The sequence below is a fragment of the Lasiodiplodia theobromae genome (assembly GCF_012971845.1).
Source record: "Lasiodiplodia theobromae strain AM2As chromosome Unknown scaffold_10, whole genome shotgun sequence".
NCBI lineage: Eukaryota > Fungi > Ascomycota > Dothideomycetes > Botryosphaeriales > Botryosphaeriaceae > Lasiodiplodia > Lasiodiplodia theobromae.
Genome location: NW_023336300.1, coordinates 516,604 through 538,080, shown reverse-complemented (window position 1 = coordinate 538,080; position 21,477 = coordinate 516,604). Strand labels below are relative to the sequence as shown.

Genomic DNA, 21,477 nt, shown 5'->3' with positions numbered 1-21,477 from the left:
GAGCAGCGGATATCCTTATGAGTCGTTGCCGGGTTAGCCCCGGAACGTGTTGCAGGCTGTTGAAGGGGGAAGGGGAAGTGCTGGCAACTTCTCCCAGCGGCGGGACATCAACGCGTCCCGATGTTCAGTAGTGGAGAGGTTGATCGATGACTTTCCCCCCTGCTTCATCGCGTCAATTCTGTCGACACGGATTCGTAGCGTCCAGGAGGAAATGGCATACCATCAATTAGTCGCTAGCAGGGATCATGGGCCAGGGATTTCAACGGAGAGCAGAGACTTAGGGGTGCAAATAGCATGCGCAAGGGTGATTGTGATGGCAAGGATACGCATGAAAATCAAAGGTTCCGTGGGCAGGAGCGGCAGCAGTCATAACGAAGGCGGGGCTTGTATTTGCTTATCAGGAGGAGCGGACAGAACGATGATGGTACTGATTCAGGGTTGCAGTTGTTCTTTTCTTTTTCCTTTTGCCTTTCCCCCCCTTTTCCTCTTTCTTTTCTCTTCCTTTTTTTTCACCATCCCTTGTTGTCAATGGATATCGAAGGCTGGTGGCTCGTGCCTGATGAAAGATGATTTGATTTCTTTCATACTGAAGATGCTGAGGGGATGACACGAGAGTGAAGAGGAAGGGAAGGAAAATTGTCTTCTTTTCCTTTTACGATGCTGCTGCTGGTTTCTCCATGTGCCGCCAAAGTTTTTTGTTTTCTGCTGAATGAGCGAGTGAGTTTGTGCAAGGAGAAGAGAGACCTACGTTGGGAAGAAAAGAACAGAACGATGCGAGGGGTATCGTGAGGAGAAATATACCAAACCCTTTTGAACCCTTTAGGGTTTAAATCTGTTCCCTCGTGCATAAATAACTCGTCTGCGTGCTTTCCCCCCCTCCCCTTCATACTGGTTTTCATCGTTCATAAGATATCGGCGCCTGATGCCGATTTGAACCGGGGACGAGTGTCTTTGATACCCCTCCCCGTTCATCATCCCTACTCCGCCCGTCTCCTGTCTTCCGTGTATGCAATGTGTCACAGGGTCTGTAACGCCTCGTGACGATGCAGTGCGTTAATTTTCCCCCTCCCTCTCGGCCTGTACTAGTTGCCTTCTCGATCAGCAAGTTCTCTCGACAAGGTGTCGTTCTTTTCTACCTTGTTTTTGGGAGAAAGATATCTACCTTTTCTGTAACGCAAAAGTACGCGAGGTAAATTCTAGCAGATTTTCTATGTCAAAGTAAAGAAGCAGCGATGACGTCTCGCTCATGCTATTTTTGTGGGGTCTGACAGGGATGTGAAGGGGCCTTTGGCAGTTAATGGATGTTAGTTTATTTTCGCCCCTTGTGTCACCCGTGTTTTATTGATTTGAAATGGACCGATGATGGGATGGGTTTGATCAAGGGTCCCGGCCGTCTTCTCTGGTCACTTGGGAAGAACTGGTGTTTATTCGGCGACATGTAACCCATACGATTGGAAAGGAAAACCAGGACATAAGCGTCCAGCTAGCGCTGCTCGAAGACGTTATCTAGGAACGCTAAGGAGGGACTCAGATGAATGATTTGAAGATAGGGGCGGCAGAAGTCTGGATCGCTAATCCAACCTGCAAGTGTGCCAACGACAGAAGATGATGAAGATGGGAGAGGAGGTTGAGAAAAGAGCAAGAGAAGGAAGAATCAATATCGTCCCTCCAGTCCCACTCGCAATCTCAAACTCGCTCGTTCCTCTATGTTCGCAAAACAACTAAGATCACGCTTTCAACCTCGCGCCCTGTAAGTCCTCCTCGGCGTCCCTGATCAAAAACATGTACCACCAAACCGTGGGCAGGACGGTGCCTAGATGCCACAAGCTATGGGCATCGATCATGCCCTTCCAGGGTGGGAAATCGAGCAGTTCGAGACTCATGGCCATGATGATCCATGCAACAATCAGACCGGGCCAGGCGGCCCATGTGCGCTTAAGACGGCGGTAGCGCTCGATGGCGAACCAGGACCACATGAGATTGTGCACGATGCCGACGGCGACGTTGGCGGCCATGTTGTACGTGTAGTCCCACCTCCACAGGGTCAGATATGCGACGTGGGCAGCGTACAGCAGTAGGCAGAGGGCAGTCCAGGCACGGCGAACGGAAGGGTAGGGCGGATCAGAGCGGTCCCAGCGCCAGATACGGATCGGGGTGTAGTACAGGCCATAGAGAACCGAGGCGCCCGCGCCGAAGTAGTCCATCTTCTCGGTGAAGGAGAAGTCGCGCGTGTGGAAGACCATCGACCAGGTCCACGCGTTCAGGCCAAAATAGCCGAAGACGATGTAGTAGCGGCGCAGCGGGTACGTCTCTGGAATGCGGGCCCGCACCGTCGAGATGCCCCACGCGTGGGCGAGGTAGTTGAGCAGCGAGAAGAGGACCGAGAAAGGTTCCTGCATGCCCATGAAGCGGTGGAACGGCCACTTGCCGTGGAATTGCAGCACCGGCGACCGGTACGGCGGATCCCGGGCGAGCCGCTTGTCCGTCACGATGTGCTGACAGGTGTAGTCGCATTCCGATGGGCAGTCCCAAAGGAGGAGCCGGTGCCGGAAGGCTGTGGGGGGAGCGTGATAGTGTCAGAAAACCTTGTGCTATGTGATTCAATCGGGGGTGAAATGCTCGGTAGACGATTGGCTCGTAGTGGACGGCGGGAGGGAAGGAGACGTACGGATGGGCGGTTGGTCTGGCCCTTCGCAGTTGGATTCAGTGCACACCTATATTGACGAGACATGTTAGCTTCCAGTAATTTTCCGCAGTCAATTGTGCTCGGTGTTGCTCAGCTTCGCCGCGTGGCGGAGATGAAATGCAACTGGCGCATCGAGCACTTACCTTTACGCAATCCTTGAAGTCCGGTAGACGGTCACCCAGTGAGGCATGCGCCGTGCCTGCGAGCAGCAGCAACGCGACGAGCGCTGCGCTGAGGAGCCATGGCGCGCCGGGAGTTGCGACTCTCATGACTGGCCCATGGAAGTTAGAATTAGGCGGGTATTAGCAAAGCGAAGGGCGGGAGCGACAGCGTGTTTGCGACGGAGACGTGACGGGGGGTTGACTTGGCGGCGGAGACTGGTGCGACGGACTGCCGCATGGGGAAGCTTTCCGCTCGTTTCACTTGGCCCCCAGCCGAACCTCCGCTCTGTCAACTCGCCCTTGAACTCACGTCCGTCCCAGGACCAAATGCTCACCCTGTTCTGGTAGCCCTCAGACAGAAGCAATGCGCGACCACACTTTTTCACCTTGCTTCGGCCAGTACGCATCTTGAGACATCAAACCTCTTATTTTTTTTTTCCGGCAATGCAATGCAGATTTATTTCGTAATGTCGCTATTTACTACAGTCCTGCCATCGACTATTCCAAGTAGGCCACTAAAACTTGAACGAGAAGGTATCCTGCCTGAGGTTTCCATTCAACACCAAGAGAGACCGCCATACAATGAGGGAATCACGCTCCGGACGAATTAACAACCAGGCTACAATGAAACGGTACCTAGCCTCATTTTTCTCACCTGAATCAACAAATACGCCATCAACGCCGACAAAAAGTCGTCAATCGTAAGACACTCAAACTCGATGCTTTACGACGTTTTCGGGCTACTGCTCACTCCTCCGATCCCTAGGCCAATGCCACTCTCACTAACGCGACTCCTTTTCGCCGAGTTTCCAGGCTCACTGTCCTCAACGCCAGAAATGCTTCGCTTCTCTTTTTCTGCGGGGCGTCCTACCCCAGGCTTCTTGACCTGGCCGAAGAGTTTTGCTTGGATCGAGTTACCCCTGTTTCCATGGCTTTGACTCTGGCTCTGGCTGGCATGTGGCGATCCACCCATAGTGTAATGCTGTGGGGTTCGCCGCAACATACTTGATGCCATCTGGCTGGCTTGTGATTCGTCAATCTCAGTATCCTTGTCGGACTCGTTGATAACATTCTCGTTGCTCGAGGCTGTAATGGTTGAGTCAGTGCTCTCCCGGCGACGTGACTTGGGCACGTTCGCGGCCGGAGCAGACCGCGGAGCTTCTTTCGCAGGGCGGTAGCTTGGCGGAGTACGAGGAACAGCCACTGTGCTAGGCTGCTGCGATGGTCTGGATCTGCTGTTAGGTGTGGCTGGCATTGAAGAGAGAGACTGAGCTCCGCGGGTATGACTAAAGCGTGCCTTCGGTGGGTGGTGTCCCCTGGTAGGTGTCGCCGGTGCCGTCGTAGTCTTCTCACTCAACATCTTGTCGGCAAGCAGCAAGGCTTCAAAAGCCTGCTCTGAGCGCTTCCTAGGGTCGTTCACAGTGTGGGCCCGGTTCCGGCTGCGAGGGGTATTTGGGTACCGCGGCGTGCTTGTAATCGACATTGGTGTACCAGTGTCGTACACATCCCCCAGGATGCCATTCAAATGGTCCCTGTTCTTCCGAATTCGGCCTCGCAGGCGCTCATTCTCCTCGACCAGGCCGGCAATCTCCCCCTCCCTGCGCTCAGTTACGCGTTTCGAGTGGTCCAACATGTCTCTGAGTTCCTCGTTCTCGTTCTGGAGGATCTGGATGTGTCGGCTCATTTCGTTCAACAGGGCGGCGTTTGCAGGGCTGACCGTCTGCTGCATGCTCTGGTGAGGAGAGGCGATGTCGTTCCGTCGCCGCTCCTCAGCCTGCTGGAGAACTTCGACCTCGCGCTGCGCCATAGCAAGTTCGACGGCCATGCGATTCTGTGCCTCGACGCTGTCCATGCACAGCATATTGTACTGAAGCTTGTGATGGGCCGCGGAGGTGCGAGACTCCCGCAGCGCGACCATCAGCTCTGCCGCAATGTCGCGCAGCTCCTCAGGCGCGGCGCCATTGATCTGCTCGAGCGTGAAGGACAGCGCGGGCGCACCAACCTGGGTACCGGGACGCGATGTAGGCGGCGGCGACGACAAGACGGGCGTAGGCGGGGTCGGAGTGCGGATGGAAGTCCGGCTAGGCGGAGCAGGCGGGACCTGCGACGAGGGAGGCGGCGTTATGGACGAAGAGGGCGGGTTGGGCGATTGGTACTTGTCGCGGTCGCTCTTGCCAGCGCTGTGGTCCGAGGCGGATTCCTGCGACGGCAGGCGCGGGCGCGCGGCTGGGTGCAGGCGCTCTTCCTGCGACATGGCGAGCAGCTCGTGGGCAGCGGACTCGTGGTGATCCATAGTGGTGCGGGAGCAGTGAGACCTCAGACAGCTCCAAAGACGGCCGCGTGCGCGAGCGGTGAGCTGGAGAGGGTGGGCCAGACGCGTGAGGTCGCGGGGCTGGTGTGGGTGATGATCGGGGTTGCAGCGGGAGGTTGGCGTTGGACAGGCAACAGACGCGCGAGGCAAGGAGACGCGAACGGGGGTCGTCCCTTGGCAATTGGGACGATGCGCAACGTCGACGAGGCCCGCACCGCGACAAGGGTGCTGCTGCTGCAATTGAGACCTAGGGCGTGGCGATACGGGAGTCTGCAAAGGCGGCGGAGGGGTGCTGTCTTAATGCCTGCGTCTAGCGCAGCGGGTGGAGAGCGGAGAGGCGGTTGGGTGCTGGCCAGCCACGCTGGCCGCCGGTGGAGGAGCCAGCCATTGGCGTGCTGTTCTAGCGGCAGCTAGCTCTCTCCCGCTGCATGTGCTGGAGCCCCAAGACAACAGCGCGCGTCTCCACAGCCCTGCCACGCCTGCTTGCTCGGCTGCCGGCGGTGACGGCGACGGCCCGGCCAACAAGCTCCAGATCCTCCACACGCTGTTCTTCACACCGCGCCCGTGCTACCGCCAGCAACCCAGCCCTTCCCGGATCGGTCGCCCAACTCCAATGGACTCCTCGTCGCGCCTCCCGCGGCCCTCAGGCATCCCCCGGCCCTCCGGAATCCCGCGCCCGTCGAGTATACCGAAGCCCTCCAGCTTGCCCGTCCCCTCGCAGCGGCCAGGCCGCGCATCCGTCAGCCCAGCGCCCTCTGAGCGTTTGCGCCCTCGGGCATCCAACTCTTCCCTGCGCGCCGCTGCCAGCCCCCGCGCCTCGTCCACACCCCGTCCGAGCGTCGGTACCGGCATTCCTGCGAGGCCTGTCGCGAGAAAGGATGACGATATCTTCAAGAGACCAATTGGGCGGCCGGCGTCGCGTCAGGCGCGGTCGCGGATCCAGCGCCCCGCCCTATCCGCGGTCCACCGCACGAATGTAGAACATGAAGACGACGTGTTGGGCGACTTGGACGGCTTCCGCGCCTCGTCGAGGCTAAGTCATCGCGACGTCCACAGCGGCGAATTTGACTTTGGCCTCGACGAGGGGCAGCCCCGCGGTAAGTCCAGAACACCCCTTGCATTGCAGATGAGCCTGACACTATTGTAGAGCAGCCCGGAGCTAAGCAGGAAGGCGGATCCACAAAGCGCGAACCCTCGCTGACTGAGCGCACTCTCGAGAGCTTGTCCCGTATCATGGCGGAGCCTGGTTCGCCCTCCTCACGCTCTACCAGCTGGTTCCCCAATCCAACAAGCCCCATGGGCCCTCCGATGCGACCTGCCTCCGCAATGAGCTCTAGAGCATCGAGGCCTGCTTCGCGTACTGCTGGCGCCTTCAGGAGCAGTAGTCAAAGGCCGACTACCCCTACCATAAGGCCTCCGAGTAGCATGTCGCGTGCTTCGAGTACCACACGTAGTTCGCAGAATCAGGTTCCGGCCTATGGCACTCCAGGCAGACGAAGCGCAAGTGCAGCGCCAATGTCTCCTGCTGCTAGTAGTGATAGTCAGCCAATGTCTTCGCCAGCGTTCGAGCAAGACTCTGGGTCAGAGGCAAACCTCATGAGCCCTGTAGGTCTCATGAGTCCTGTTGGCCTCAGAAGTCCCAATCAGTTCAAGGACTCCCTTGATATCGGAAGCCCCAGCGCGCGGGTGTCGAGGACCCCGCTTGGCTCTAGCACGGCTACCATCGGGAAGCTGCCTAGAACCCGCCCGCCTATTGCAACTAACTCAGATGATAGCCCTCCTTCTCCAGTTGATGCTCCTGAGCCGGAGATAGAGCGAGCATTGCCAAGCCGTCCAGCTACTTCGGCTAGGAAGGCACCGGCAAAAGAAGAGGCATCCGATCCCTCATCAAAGGTTAAGAGCTCTTCCACCGCACTGAGAGAGCAAATAGCAAAAGCAAAGGCGGCGCGTAAGACTGCGCAAACAAAACCAACTACACCAGTCACAAACGACATACCTGTTGGGGGTTCCGACTATGATGCATTTGAGGACCCCTTCAACCAAATGCCAAAGGGCGGAGAAGCGGTGATTAGGAAGCGGATCGATACTGCCCGATCAGACGGCCGCCTCAACATTGCAAACATGGGTTTGAGTGAAATTCCAAAGGAAGTCATGGCCATGTACGAATATAATCCTGATGCAGGAATCGAGTGGTCCGAGTCTGTCGATCTCGTCCGCTTCATTGCTGCAGATAACGACATTGAGAAGCTTTCAGAGGACTTGTTCCCAGACATTGATCCTGAGGAGGCTGCTGAGGATATGGATGCGACAGGACCGCAATTTGGCGGCCTGGAAATGCTTGACCTTCATGGAAATATCATGAAGGAGCTTCCCATTGGTCTGAGGAGATTAGAGAGACTGACAATCCTGAATTTGGTAAGTTTTGTTGCTGTGGTTCATTAAGACGAGTTACATTGACCCCTAGGTAGTCGCGAAATCGCCTTCGCAATGATTCCTTCGAGATAATTTCCCAGATTGGATCTTTGCGCGAGCTTAGGCTAGCCGAGAACGATTTGGAGGGAGACCTCCCTGAGTCGATCAGCTCTCTGGCCAGCCTTGAAGTTCTCGAGCTTCAAGGTAACAGGATTTCTCGTCTGCCAGATGCTCTGCGGGAGCTCGCCAACCTTCGAGTTCTCAACGTCAACACCAACGGAATGTCGTCTCTTCCTATGGAGATACTAGCAGCTTTACCTCTTGCGGAACTCTTCGCATCTAAGAATGCCCTCCGTGGCGCCTTCTTCCCGGATAGTGTAACGGAAATGCCACGCTTGCAGACTCTCGACCTAGCTGGCAACGCTCTTACTTCCCTGGGTCCATCCACCTTATCCATGCCGGCATTGAAGTCTTTGAATTTATCAATCAACCGCATCGAGACGCTGCCAGATTTGACTGGGTGGACTAACCTCTTGACTCTGTTGGTGGAAGAGAACAAACTATCCGAGTTTCCCACGGGCTTCACGTCACTGAAGAGCCTTAAGCAAGCCAATTTCAACGGCAACAACATCACAAAGATCGAGCCTGAGATCGCCCTGATGGACAGCCTTGATATGCTAACACTGGCAGCGAACCCTCTACGGGAGCGCAAATTCCTAACCATGAACGCTGAGGATCTAAAGAGGGACTTGAAGATGCGCCATAATCCGACTGCCCCTGAGGGCGACGATCCGGCTGAGGCGGGCAATGATGTCGAGAGCGGTAACGGGATTATTCCAACCGACAGCATGTGGACTCTGAAGCCAAACGGCATCCTCGACCTTTCCTCCAAATCTCTCCCTGAACTCGACGAAGAAGAATTCACCCCCGTCGCCTCCGACTGCCGCCAGCTCATCCTGCATCACAACTTGTTCACTTACATCCCGGATGCCGTTTCGCTCGCCACCAACATCACGCTGCTGGATCTCTCCAACAACCGCCTGACCACCACCTTCACCGATGAAGTCTCGCTCCCCGCGCTGCGCGACCTGCGCCTGACCGCCAACAACCTGTCCTCGCTCGACTTCCTCACCGCCAACCTGGACGCGCCGCGGCTGCACACGCTCAACGTCTCGGCCAACCGCATCGCGGGCACCTTGCCCATCCTGCGGACCCGCTTCCCAGAACTGACGACCCTGCTCGCCAGCGACAACAGCATCGAGGAGATATCAGTGCAGGCGCTCGACGGCCTGCAGGTTGTCGGCCTCTCCAACAACAGCATCGGCCGCATCCCGCCCGAGGTCGGCCTGCTGTGGGACAAGGGCTTGAAGAGCCTCGAGATCGAGGGTAACACGTTCCGCGTGCCCAACTACGCGACCCTGAAGCGCGGCACGGAGGCTGTGATGGCATGGTTGAGGGGCAAGATTCCGGCGTCGCAGGAGGAGCTTCCCGGTGAGAAGGAGGATGTGCCGTGGGAAGAAGAGACGTTTTAGATGAGATGAGGAAGGGTAGAAATTCGGCATCCTCCTTTTTTCCCTTTTTGAGAGCTGATTGGTGGATGGTCATCGATGGATGGGTGGGTTGGAATGAACGGTTTTTAACGGTTGGGAGGGTTCGCAATTGGGTGGATAGACGGAGGGGAAGGGCGTGAGGTCCAGAGGGTTTTGTGTGTTTATTACTACTGTATTATTGCTATTCAAGGCATATACTTCTTGGTTGTTTTGTCTTTCTGTATCTAATTTGCAAGTAGAAGAGGGGTATGGGTAAGGGATAACTGTAAAACATACATAGACATCTTGTATTTTGTAATCAGCTCGAGCTTCTCACGTACCGAGGATTTTCCATCTTTGATGCATTGTGGTAGTGATCATCGTGGCTGATTTGCTATAAATGAAGTTTCTTATATGCACTCAATGTGCTCCTTTAATTCCAGCGTGGGAGAGTATCCTATGCCTTTGAACACCAGGGATTATCCGTTCTACCAAAGAGAAAAAAAAATGAGAAAGCCATGAGCAATCCCAATCCCAATCCATACACAGAACTCCGACGTTCGCCAGGCCCGCTTTTTCGAGATTATGGCGCTTTGTATGCGTGCAAAAATGCCAGATTCAAACAGACGAACAAATGCCGTGGTACGGCCTTTTGTTCAAGCTGAAAGACCTCTCTTTCAGCCCTCGGTTTTAAAAATCGTAGTCATCTCCTCCACCACCGCCCTCATCGCCATATTCATCGTCCTCGCCGTTATCGAAGTAGTTCTCGGCGTTGTAATCGTCGTCATCGTCTTCGTCCTCTTCGAAGTCGTCGTCCTGCTCCTCTTCTTCATGCGGACCAGTGTCCTCATCCTCGTCCTTGTCAAGGTCTTCGTCGTCGTCGCGACCCAGGCCCTCACCGTCCTCGCCTTCGAGCTCCTCGAGGCGGGTGAGCTTAGTGGATAGAGCAATCTTGAGCATCTTGCGGCGCTTCTTGAGGGCGGCGGCATTGGCGCCGGGTTTGGTCGTAGGATCGAGCGTCGTCCAGAGCTCTTCGGGGAAAAAACGCATTACTGTCCGCCACAAACAACACGAGTTTGTTAGCCATCAACGCCTAAAGGAATCCACCAACCTCCGCCTTTCAATTGGTGTTAGTTTGGAGCTGGGTGGCATACTGTAAGGTCTGGTATCCAGGCGCGGAATCTTGCGGCGCTGCTTCTTGTACTTCTGGCCGTAGGTGGGCATGCCTTCGAAGGGGTCGACCACGACGGCGGACGAGGCGACGGCGCCGCGCTTGCTGACGCGCGAGTGGTCGCCAAGGACAGTGTACAGCGGGCCCTCGTGGATACGTTCGCGTAGTGCACGGTACCGCGCAACAGCTATTTTCTCGTCGCGCCGGGGCGGAGGTGCGATGGGGGGCGGGTTTGGCTGGAAGCGGGTTATTCGGAGGAGCTCAGAAAGTTCGTCGTCGCTGTAGGATTTGCCGCCCCAGAACCAGTGCGCGGGAAGGTTCATGACGAGAGGGTTGAAGGGGAGTGCGCGGGAGCATGACGTAGCACAAGTGAAGTAGTGAAGTAAGAATAGGTATTGAAGTGAAGGGCCCGTGGCACGCGCGGGTCATGTTTGCTGGATTGAAGGGCAACAGAGCTGAACTTACGGGAAAGAGCTCAGAGGGCTTGGTGTCGATCTTGAGTTCCGCATCGTATTCCCACGGCACGTCGACGCCTGCAATCTTTCCGTGTCCGTTGCTGCGACTGTGGATGCCAGGCCAAGGTCTGCCAGCCATGGTATAGAGAGTGAAAAGGGCTACTCGTAGTTGGAAGAAGCGGTCGAGACGTGCTACCGGTCGAGGAACAGCGAGGGTCGGGCAATAGTTGCTGGGAAGGGTCGGTATAAGGTGTTGAGCATGGTCGCAACCGTCGATCGTGATAGTCGGAGGTGCGGCGGGCAAAAAAGTGAATCGGCGCAAGAGTCAGAAGCCGGACCCTGGCTTTGCGCAGGCTGGTGGGGAACGCTGCCCCGCCACCCGACCAAGCGCGCAGTCTCGCCTATCCCCGCCATCACCTGCACGCACGACACGGCCAAGAGAAGCTGCTCACGTCGCGGGAGAAGGACGCCGAGCTCTCGAAAGAGTATGGGACTCGTTGCCGCGCCATAAAATCTCACGAGCGCATCATTCTGAAGCCGCAGGCACCATCGCCCCCGTCCACGTCTACAGCCGCGTCTACGCGAACCCATCTTCCCGCACCTGGAAGGCAGCCATGTCCGAACAGCAAGATGCCGCCGCCCAGGCCATCGAGCAGCTCACACAGCACTTGAAACAAGTTCAGCAGCACCCGTCCCTCCCGCTCGATGCCTCACTATTTGACGCCGTGGAACCTCTTGCGACTTCAAACTCCTTGGACTCCAAGACGGCCTATGAGCTCCTCTCTCAAATGACGCGCCTTTTCAGCGTGCTCCAACAAGACCCTACCCCAGTCATTCAACTGGTGACCAAGCTCGGCGCTGGATTCGACTTTGACACTATCAGGTCACTGGATCCGCCCATCGAGTTCGCAGGCGCTTTGGTCTTGGCAGCTACGCCGTACCATGCACTAGCACTGCAGACCCTGGAAAAGGCAGCTAAGGATGTACGACATGCTGAGTACATTGCCAGTATCCCGAACGTCATCTCCCGCTTGATCACCCTGTGGCTTGCAACCGACGACATCGGCACTGCAGAGAGGGCCGGCAACGTCTTATATGAACTTCTCAAAGTCGACCGGGATCCTGCCGACGTTATGGGAATCGAATCTGCCCCAGATTCCATGAGCAGCAGCAACCCTCACGTAGCAGTAGATGAGCCAGCTTCAGGTACGAGTGCGACCCACGGCACTGGGTTCGTATGGAAACGCGTCTTTGGTGATAGAGATGTCTACACGCTTTTCTTCTGTCTTTGCGGTGGCAAAAGCGTCACTCATGGCATTCCTGACCTCAGCAGATCTCAAAAGACAGTTGCTCAAGCTCGCTTGATGTCGTGGCTTCCAAAGGTCGGCGCGCTCAGCTGGGAAGCTATTACACGCTCGCACCATCCAGAGATCGAGCAGAACTATGGACTGAAGTCCCCTGGCCTCCTGGACTTCATATCCCTGCACATCGTTGACTACGATGGAGACATTCTGATGCACATAAGTCTCATGGAGTTCTTCTCGGATCTCTTGAAGACGTGCAACCAACCATCCAAGTAGGTACCAGTAAGCTCGTGATCTGTGATTGGAGGAAAGCTGACTGCGTAGCTACAGGCATACTGCATCTCATCACGAGTCAAACGCGCTCGATTACCTTAAGTCACGCAAGCTACATGACAGAACTCTGAGCTTCTTCCTCAACCCCACTGCTCACGAGTCGTTCGAAATCTCCTACCTTTACGGTCCAGCTGCAAACTATTTGGCGACATATGCGTCGACTTACCCCACAGACTTCGAATCGAGTGAGGTTAAGGCTACGACACTTCGTCGCCTCATGAATGTCTTTGGCACTATGAAGCCTGCCCAATGGGTCCACGGGGAATCGCCCCGTCACGACCTTCATGTCCTCGCCTCGCTGCCGCGGACTACTCTCCTTGCCGACTCCACCGCCATCTGGGCCTCTTCTCCTCTCTCCCTCATCCCCGGCTCCCGTTCCACCAACCCCGACGCCCTTCATACTCTTGCAACTATCTTCCACGGACCGGAAGATCCCACCAAGGACCTCGTTTTCCCGGCACCAACCGCACCGTCCCGCACCAGCGCCACCTTCCCCGAACGTCTTACCGCCGAGCGGTCCGCTGCACGTGCCCTCTGCGCGCTCTTTACGCAGCACAACTCGTCTTTCTGGACCGATCTCGTCCAGCTCGCCGAGACTGTCGCTCTCAAGGACACGGCCCTCGCGTCGCTCAACTTCATCAACGCGCTCGTCACCGCCTCATGGTCCACCGAATCCTTCCCGTCCGCTGCGCCATCCGACTTCCCCTCGAACGGTCTCGCAACCTTACTCCGACCCGGAAACCCTGTCGTACCATACATGCTGCGGCCGGCCCCGTCGTTCTCCAATCTGGTTGGTGGCAGGGGTGACGCGGAGAACGCAGCGTACCAGGTTGCGTCAAGGAAGTTCGATGTCTTGCAGACATTGCTGAAGAGGTTGGAGCAAAGCTCAGCCGAGGAGGTGCCTGGCAGAGATGGTTTGCTTGAGATGCTCAGGGGAAGGGTGAGCGAGGGCGTTTGGGGCAGGGGTGGAGACGTTGGAGGACGGATCGGAACATTGGAGTTATAGTGGGTTGTGGATTCAATGCAATTGCGGAGGGATTCTTATGACGTGATGAAAAAAAAAGATAGCTCTTGAGAAGGAGATAGCATACTGGCAAGCTTGAAATTATTTTTTCTTTTCGAAAAAACTACCAACCTCATAACCTATCCCAAGCTTTGGAAAGTTTCTTTGACCCCCAAACCACTCTTCTCCCTCTTTCTCTCTTGCTTTTCCTTACATCATCTCTCAGTTCTTCACCACAGCCCTCGCCTCCCTCTCCACCGCCGTCCTCCGCGGCTCCCTCTTCATCAGCGTGTACTCGCACACCCACACGTCCCTGCCATCCGACGCCTTCTTCTTCGCGTCTCGCGGCCGCGCCTCGGTCTGCACCTTCTCGACGTCGGCGGCGCCGTTGGCGGCGTACAGCCGGTGGCCCGCCGGCGTCGCCTCGACGTACCACGGCACCAGCAGCTGGTCGGCCAGCGCCGTGCCCCACTGCACCTGCATCGAGCCGGCGCCGAGGCGCTGCGCGTCGGGCGCAGTGAAGAGGAGGGCGAGGACTGTTCGGTGTCAGTTGTTGGTTGCGGTCGGTTGTGGTCGGTTGTGGGGTGAGTGCGTTGGTGGTGGGGGTCAAGGGATGAGATGGGGGGGCACGGGGGGGCATGGGTTTGGGAGTGGAGATTGGAGGATGAGGGTGAGAACGTTTGGGAGGACTATTTCTTGCACTTACGGATGTGCGGGTGTCCGTACATGTGTCGCACGCGTCGAGCTACCCAGTCGCGCATGAGGTCTTCGGTCATGGTGCGGTCGTCACCTTCAAGGAAGTCGAGGCTGACGGCCGCCGCTGCGGTCTCGGGGGTGATGTCGGGATTGGGGGTCCAGTGGGGGTAGATCTGTGGGCGGGTGGTCAGTTCGGCATCGATGCATTGCTTTCTCTTGATGTATTTATTCGTGCCTAGAACTCCTGTTTGCTTTTGATGTTCCGGTCTTTCAACTGCTTGCTTCTGAAATGGACTGTAGTTGGGCAGGAGGAGGAAGCCTATATATTGAAGGGGCCACAAAGAGACAGAGAGAAAAGGAGGCTCACCATCCACCAACTTCCACTAACAATCCGGCCCGTCTCCTGCTCGACGACCTTGAGCCAAACGTTCTGATTACCCTCACGCATCCACCCCGCAATGCGGGCTTTGGTGCTTTCCCGGCTGGCAGGTGTGTCATGGCCAAAGAACATAGTGCGAATGTCTACACCCTCGAATGCGGCATAGATAGGGTCAATAAATGCGTCGATATCGGCCTCGGTGGCGCGGGAGAGCTGGAGCATTGGTGCCATCTTTTTTGGGGGGTATTTTGGATTAAGATAGCACGATTGAGAAGGTACGTTTTGGATGCTTGTTTCCTGTTGTACTGCTCTTTCACTTTCTTCCTAACAAACGGTTATGGTTCTTGAATGGGACGAAAAAATAGTAATTTGTAGAGGAAGCTCAATTACCAATGAAAGAATGATATTATATAGGGATGAAGGTGATGACCCAGACCAAGCACAAGGGGCAACTTAGAAAACGTATAGAGCCGCATGGTCACGAGCATGATGGCTTAAAGGGTTCCTGCAGGGACGGCGTCCCGCCCCAGTGGGCACGAATGATCTGCTAGCACCTCGTGCACTGTTGTGGGGAAATAGCGGAGAACTCGACGATTCAGGGCCGCCCAACAGAGGGTTTTTGATTTTATTCTCCGGTGCGATGGTATTTGTTGAGCATAGTAGTAAATGTTGTAAACGGCATCGTGCATATCAAACTGATACACTAGGAAATGAGAGTCCAGATACCTAGATTAATCGCAGACCTCGATGACTTGGAAATGTTTGCTAGGTGAAAAACTCACTCCAGGCGGTGAGGCCATGACATAACCCTCGTCGAAATGGCGATCGTGAAATTTTGGCATGTCCACCGAGCGCGCCAATTGGCACATCCAGTGAGAAAATCGATACCCAGATACATCCCCCCAGGTACTAGGTCGTTCCGCTGTGCCACATCACTGCCAACGCATTAGCTGACACAGACCCTGAGCGGGATTTAGAGGAGGTCTGAGCCATGACATTGACCTCTTTCACACCGGCGTATATTCGCAGAAAATTGTCTTATCAGAACTAGAAATGATAATTGATCGTGACTCGAGACTTGACGCCGTGCCTAAAGCGTCAGGCAGGAGCCACTTTGTAATAAATGAAATTCAAACGTTCATTTGCGGCTTCCTTCGAGCCGTGCTATTGGGGTATCTCAATTCAATCGTTTGTCTCGGCTTATGACCGCCGATCCAAACGTGCCTTCGTTCCATTGGCGCCTGACATCTTTTCCATCCCCAAGCGAAACAGAGTCAGACGAACTCAAAGCTTCTTCAACCATCGTCCCCAACCACCTTGGCGTGCCTGAAGTACTTCATGCCCACCCAAGCAACCACAACCCAAACCCACGCCATCACGGCGGTGAGAACCATCAAGGCGGGATAATAGCCGACAATGGGCAAGGTAGGGTCATCTTCCAGCTCGGGCGGGGCGTAGGGAGTCTCGCCGACATCCCAGGCCCAGCTCCACACCTCAAGGCAGCTGCCCATGCCGACGACGAAGACAATCCATGTGACGATCAACACGACCCAGCCCCACCACTCCGTCTCGCTGTAGTCCCATTCGTCGACGAGGTCGAAGGTGGTGGTGGCTGGCGGCAGCGACAGCGGCGACGAATGGCGTGTGGTCGACGAGTTCGTCTTGACGGCGCTGCGGCGGCGCTGCTGGAGGAGGCTACTGCTGCTCAGCGACTGCATCGGGAAGTAGCTCGGTGACAGGTGGCCGCTGCCACTGCCGCCCGGGGAGGAGGGGCGGCGGAAGGCGACCGAGTCATTGTCGTCATCGGTGGTGCTGGCGTAGGGGTTCGCGCCCGGGCTAGTGACAGGACTAGAGATGGGCGAGGCCAGCACGCCCGAACGCGGCGCTCTGGCGGAGGAATTGGTGTTGTCGGGCGGCATACTCGGGGCTGGGGCCGACGAGGAGCCACCGCTCCAGCCGCTGTCGGACGAGGAGGTAGCGGAGGGGTTTGCGTAGGTGAAGGGACGGGGAGCGAGGCTCGCGGGATGCTGGTTGGGCGAGATTGGTGGTTTCTGTGTTCCTGAAGCCATGGTGTCGAGGTGCTGTTGTCTGGGGTCAATCTTGGGCGCGGTGCGCTGGCGCGTACCGAGAATGGCGGTCTTTCGCAGGGAGCCGCGGCGTCGGCGGCCGCCGCTGGTGGTGGAGGTGGTGTTGACGGCGCTCTGTCGCACAGCGTGGGCGAGGGCCATGGACCCGCCGCTGCGCTTCGTTCCCAAGCTCAGCGACCCGTCGTCACGGTCCTCCTTGCTGCTGAGGGCGACATGCGCAGCAGGCCGATCGTCGGGCGAGTTGCGCAGGAATGGCAGCTTCGACAGGATGTTTGCCGACACGCTCCGCTTGTGGGCGCTCGAGAGGCGGCGCTTAGGGGGGTCGCTGAGTGTTCGGGCGAGGTTGGCGGTCGAGGAGCTGGCGGCAGGCTCATGGTGGAGCGGGCCGCCGGGGGTGGGCGATGCTCCCGCATTGTGGGCCATCTCCCATGCTCTTACCTCAGGCTCGGCATGCAGCACCGGGGCGCATTTTGGCAGTTGAGCTCTGGGGTTTGCATTGAGGCAGAGATTGCGGAGAGAAGGTGCTCGCAGATGGAAGGGCTGCTTGCCGTCGCGCGCGGCTCTTAGGCCTGCCGCGCCAAACGTTGATCGCCGCGCCTAATGCGAGTCAGGCCTGGGCCAGGGGCCGCGCCCATCGCCAACTGCTCCTCCGCAGCCCACCGCGCGCCCTGAGCCCGGTGCTCTCAACTTCTCCACCACTGCCGCCGCAAAGCTCACCGCTCTGCTAGTCGACCATGGCGTCCGACATGCCGATCCCAGTCCCGCCGCGGACGCCTACTCCCCCTCCTGAGGATCAACGGCCAGTTGGCTTGGGACTACCGGACGACCAGCTGGATCGCGATGCCCTGTCGCCCATGTCTGCCACTTTCCCATCCCAGAGCTTGAGCCCCTCGTCCGCCAATCTCAGCCCGCACACGCCCAATTCCGCATACTACACGCCACAGATGACGGCCAATTCCGAGGTCTCTACCCCGCAGACGGCCTCGTCTGAAGCGCCGAGGAACCCGTTCAACTTCCAGCCGCAGCAGTATGTCGTGGGCAAGCCGCCCGCGAAGTCGGTATGTTGAAGCAGCCGTCAAGACGAATCGTCGGCCGAGCTGACACGCGCAACAGGATATTGGCCGGCGTCGTGGCCACAAATACAAGCATAGCAGCATCTCGCACCAGATATTCCTCGAGCCCGCACCCCGCGCACCTTTACAGGTCCCCGCATCGCTGCCTTTACCCAATTGGTCTGAGATTCGGAGTAGCATGACGACTGAACAAAAGATGCGCAGCCTGTGGTGTGTCTGCCACCTGCTCATCGGCGGCTACGTCAAATACAGCGCACAGGGTTCGACCGCCATGACGGCGCTGTCGCATTTGATGTTTTACGACTTTGTGGGCGCAACGGTATGCTGCATTGCCGATATTGGCAGTAATTTTGAATGCTGGAGACGGACAAGTTTGAAACGACCATTTGGGTATGCACGAGCATTCGCGCCAGTTGGACCGGTGTAGCTGACATTGTGGGCGCAGATTTGAACGTTTCGAAGTACTGACCGGCCTTGCTATGGCTGTGATTCTTATATTTACTGGATTCGACCTGGTGAGCCACAATCTCCAGCACGCGTTGGAGAACAGTGGCGGCCACGAGTCGCATCATCCACACGCACACGAGCGTGTCTCGGCAGGCAGTGTTGACACTGCCGCTCTCGCGGCAATCGTTGCCACGCTGATCTCGGCCATTGGCCTGAAGAACCATGCCCGCATCAGCAAAGTGCTCCGCTTTGCCTACCTGGATTCGCTCCCGTCGGTGCTTAGTAACCCTTCGCATTTCCTAACCTTGTCATGCTCCACTCTGCTTCTGCTGCTTCCCCTCCTATCGATTGAGATGTACATCTGGTTGGATCGGTCCATCACGGCCTTCATTGCCATTTCCATGATGTTGCTGGGCTGGCGCCTCGGTTGGACACTGGGCCGTATATTGATGATGTCTTACTCCGGACCGGGATTGGAGAGCCTGCTGCGGATGATTGAAGCAGACCCTGCGGTGTCGTCGATTGAAGATGCAAAGGTGTGGCAGGTTCACTACGGGCTGTGCCAGGCCAACTTCAAGCTGCGGGTGCGCAGCCTCGACGACATGGCCAAGCTGCGAGACCGTGTGCAGAGTCTTGTGCGCAACAAGCTCGCAGGCGGCTACGGCCGTGGCGGCGAGAAGTGGGAAGTCAGCACCCAACTCACCTTGGACAAGGACTGAGCCGATGTACTATTACGAGAAACATTTACCAGCGTATATGATTAGTCACAGAGCTGAAACACGGCTCCTCACCCGTTCTCCGCATCTTGGGGCCGAGCCACATGGCACACGCTGCTGACTGGCTCCAGAAATCTCCGCCAAGCGCCTCCACGCGTCTGCTTTGCTCCGGCCCGGACTTCTGGAATCCTCCAAGACGGGAACTTCGTCACTGTCACGATCGTCGCGCTAACGAGCAGCAAGTCGCAGCTGCCCCTCCTTTCCGCTTCCTTGGCATCACTCAAAATCGTCTGCTTACGTCCTCTCGCGGACGCGTGTCTAGCTGCGTTTCGCGATAGCCAAGAAGTTAGTTGTACGCTTGGCCGGGCGTATCGTGCCGCGGGCCATTCACAGAGCATTCTGCTTTGACAAACATCCGACAGACCCGTCGTGGGTTCTTCACGCCAATTTTGTGGCTCATACTCGATCCCTCCAACTGGACCAGTCTAGCATGTCATGACATCAACGTGCTTCACCTCTTTGCCCAGCAGAAACGTGGCTGGGCATCGAATGGTATTACCTATGCCCAGCGATTCGCTGCTGATGGTTAGACATGTTGCGTTATGATGCCGTAGGATGGCGGATGCCTTCGGCGGCCTGTTGGGGACGTCGTCTCCTCTTCCTTCCCTGCCGGATTGCCCTTTTCGAGTTTAACTTCATGAAGGCGGAATCTTACGCCTAGAGTTTTCGTCCTTAAATACCTGCACATCCCCTCGGCCACTCCTCTCTCCAGTGAAGCCTCTTTTCCGTCGTGAGCGTTTTCATACAAGATGCTTAAGCACATCACCCTTGCGGCATTGGCCTCGATGGCCTTTGCCCAGACACAAGACCTCAATGCCACACTCAGCGGCATTCCCGAGCTGTCCAATCTAACGTCATACTACATCTCGCTCCCTGACTCCCTGAGCGCGTTGTCGGCTGCCAGGAACATCACCATCCTGGCGCCTAGTAACAATGCCTTCGAGCAGCTGTTGAGCAGCCCCCTCGGCGCGGCGCTGACCAACGACCCGGATCTCGTCCAAGCCATGCTTACCTACCACGTGCTCAACGGCAGCTACAGCTCGAGCCAGATCACTGAGGACAGTCAATTCATCCCCACTCTCCTGACCGACCCTAGGTATACCAATGTTACCGGCGGTCAGCGGGTTGAGGTGGAGAAAGAGGATGGTAACGACGTCTTTTACTCGGGGCTGCGGCAGAATCTGACTTTGGGACGAAGTGTATGTATTTCACCTTCCCTTCCCCCTACCCATGAAAGATATCATCCTTCGCAACTGCAAGGAATAGCATCTTCGATTCATTTAGATATTACGTCCGGATGTCCATCTGGACTATCTATGGGACAAGCCTACATGTTGCTTTCTGGAGATAGAGTGCTCCATTGAGCCTTCCACGAACTCTAATTGAACGACCCAAGCTAATTGCATAACACTAGGACATCAACTTCACCGGCGGTTACATCCACATCATTGACACCGTCCTCACGCTGCCACCAAACGTCAGCTCGACGGCCGTGGCCACGAACCTGACGGCGCTCGTCGGGGCGCTGACCAACGCCAGCCTGGTCGGGGCGGTCGACACGACGCCGGACGTGACCATCTTCGCGCCGGCCAACGACGCATTCGCTGCCATCGGCTCAGTGCTCGACGGCACGTCATCGGACGACCTGTCGAACCTGCTCAGCTACCACGTCGTCAACGGCACCGTCGCGTACTCGAGTGACCTCCAGGGCAACCAGACGGTCACGGCGCTCAACGGCGGCGACCTGACGATCCGCGTGCTGGACGACGGCGACGTCTTCGTCAACGGCGCGCGCGTGATCATTCCGGACATCCTGGTGGCGAACGGTGTGGTGCATGTCATCGACAAGTAAATCCCCTTTTCCCTTCTCCCCCTCCTCATACTAACCAAGCTCAACAGCGTCCTCAACCCCTCCAATTCCACGTCCGGCCCCAGCGACGAGAACGACGACAGCGGAGACGTCCAGTACACCGGCGCCACGTCCGCGACCAACGTGCCCTTCACTTCCGGCGTGGCCACGGCAACGGCGACCGTCGGCGTCACCGGCACCGGCGGTGGTGGTGGTGCGACGGGCACGGCGACGGGCACTGGTGGTGCCGCGAGCGCGAGCGCCTCGGGTGCTGCCGCTGGTGTTGGCCTGAGCGGTGGGTTGATGGGTGTGGCCGTCGGGTTGGGTGGAGTCGTGTTGGCGTTGTGATTGGGGGGAGGGATGTGTGATGGTGTGTAGCGAATGAGGTGAGCGGAGCGCGAGCTGGAATGGAAGGGAAGGGAAGGGGGAGGTGAAGAAGATTGAGTTGGGGGAGAAGGACTGTGAGCTGGTTTTTTTCACAACGTTAGTTTGTGGCTTGATGACTTTATGCGATGAAATGCGGATGTTCTGGTTCTTCGTGTGCGGGTTATCACTAATGCTCGGAGTAGTCCCCATTCCTTACTTTTGATATACCACATTTAAAGTTATAAGGTAGCAAGGAACCAAGCGGGTTATTCTCATAGCAGAATTCAGGTGCCTTATACCCCCTTTCAGGAGTGCATAGGATGTGATCGTCAAGGAGTGACTTGATCGTATGTCGCATATTCCATCTACTCGACTTGATTGTTTTGCTCATCAAGCACTAAATATTTCATTTAGATGTTTCATGGAGGTCTCTTCTTAA

General features: G+C 56.7%; 8 protein-coding genes across 8 annotated transcripts; 4 read left to right on the top strand and 4 right to left on the bottom strand.

Moving 5' to 3' along the window:
• Window positions 1-1,727: 1,727 nt before the first annotated feature.
• Window positions 1,728-5,140, bottom strand: LTHEOB_3953 (Mn2+ homeostasis protein; the record flags this gene model as incomplete). Its single annotated transcript, XM_035512933.1, has 6 exons — window positions 1,728-2,554; window positions 2,669-2,714; window positions 2,830-2,957; window positions 3,853-3,933; window positions 3,999-4,073; window positions 4,339-5,140. 6 exons carry the CDS (start codon window positions 5,138-5,140, stop codon window positions 1,728-1,730), a joined length of 1,959 nt encoding a protein of 652 aa, XP_035375346.1.
• Window positions 5,141-5,771: 631 nt separating this feature from the next.
• On the top strand, window positions 5,772-9,102 carry LTHEOB_3952 (Conserved leucine-rich repeat protein; the record flags this gene model as incomplete). The annotated part of the gene is made up of 3 exons (XM_035512932.1): window positions 5,772-6,255; window positions 6,306-7,573; window positions 7,627-9,102. The coding sequence occupies 3 exons, from the start codon at window positions 5,772-5,774 to the stop codon at window positions 9,100-9,102; spliced, it is 3,228 nt and encodes a 1,075-aa protein (XP_035375345.1).
• A 687-nt stretch (window positions 9,103-9,789) lies between these two features.
• Window positions 9,790-10,593, bottom strand: LTHEOB_3951 (DNA-directed RNA polymerase iii subunit Rpc7; the record flags this gene model as incomplete). The annotated part of the gene is made up of 2 exons (XM_035512931.1): window positions 9,790-10,151; window positions 10,254-10,593. 2 exons carry the CDS (start codon window positions 10,591-10,593, stop codon window positions 9,790-9,792), a joined length of 702 nt encoding a protein of 233 aa, XP_035375344.1.
• Window positions 10,594-11,339: 746 nt separating this feature from the next.
• Window positions 11,340-13,368, top strand: LTHEOB_3950 (uncharacterized protein; the record flags this gene model as incomplete). The annotated part of the gene is made up of 2 exons (XM_035512930.1): window positions 11,340-12,301; window positions 12,360-13,368. The coding sequence occupies 2 exons, from the start codon at window positions 11,340-11,342 to the stop codon at window positions 13,366-13,368; spliced, it is 1,971 nt and encodes a 656-aa protein (XP_035375343.1).
• A 219-nt stretch (window positions 13,369-13,587) lies between these two features.
• Window positions 13,588-14,662, bottom strand: LTHEOB_3949 (Acyl-CoA N-acyltransferase; the record flags this gene model as incomplete). Its single annotated transcript, XM_035512928.1, has 3 exons — window positions 13,588-13,901; window positions 14,072-14,234; window positions 14,429-14,662. The coding sequence occupies 3 exons, from the start codon at window positions 14,660-14,662 to the stop codon at window positions 13,588-13,590; spliced, it is 711 nt and encodes a 236-aa protein (XP_035375342.1).
• Window positions 14,663-15,735: 1,073 nt separating this feature from the next.
• LTHEOB_3948 (uncharacterized protein) lies at window positions 15,736-16,950 on the bottom strand (the record flags this gene model as incomplete). Its single annotated transcript, XM_035512927.1, has 1 exon — window positions 15,736-16,950. The coding sequence occupies one exon, from the start codon at window positions 16,948-16,950 to the stop codon at window positions 15,736-15,738; it is 1,215 nt and encodes a 404-aa protein (XP_035375341.1).
• Window positions 16,951-17,261: 311 nt separating this feature from the next.
• On the top strand, window positions 17,262-18,766 carry LTHEOB_3947 (Cation efflux family protein; the record flags this gene model as incomplete). The annotated part of the gene is made up of 3 exons (XM_035512926.1): window positions 17,262-17,585; window positions 17,641-17,990; window positions 18,046-18,766. 3 exons carry the CDS (start codon window positions 17,262-17,264, stop codon window positions 18,764-18,766), a joined length of 1,395 nt encoding a protein of 464 aa, XP_035375340.1.
• An 806-nt stretch (window positions 18,767-19,572) lies between these two features.
• LTHEOB_3946 (Fasciclin domain-containing protein) lies at window positions 19,573-21,020 on the top strand (the record flags this gene model as incomplete). Its single annotated transcript, XM_035512925.1, has 3 exons — window positions 19,573-20,022; window positions 20,238-20,671; window positions 20,723-21,020. 3 exons carry the CDS (start codon window positions 19,573-19,575, stop codon window positions 21,018-21,020), a joined length of 1,182 nt encoding a protein of 393 aa, XP_035375339.1.
• Window positions 21,021-21,477: the final 457 nt, after the last annotated feature.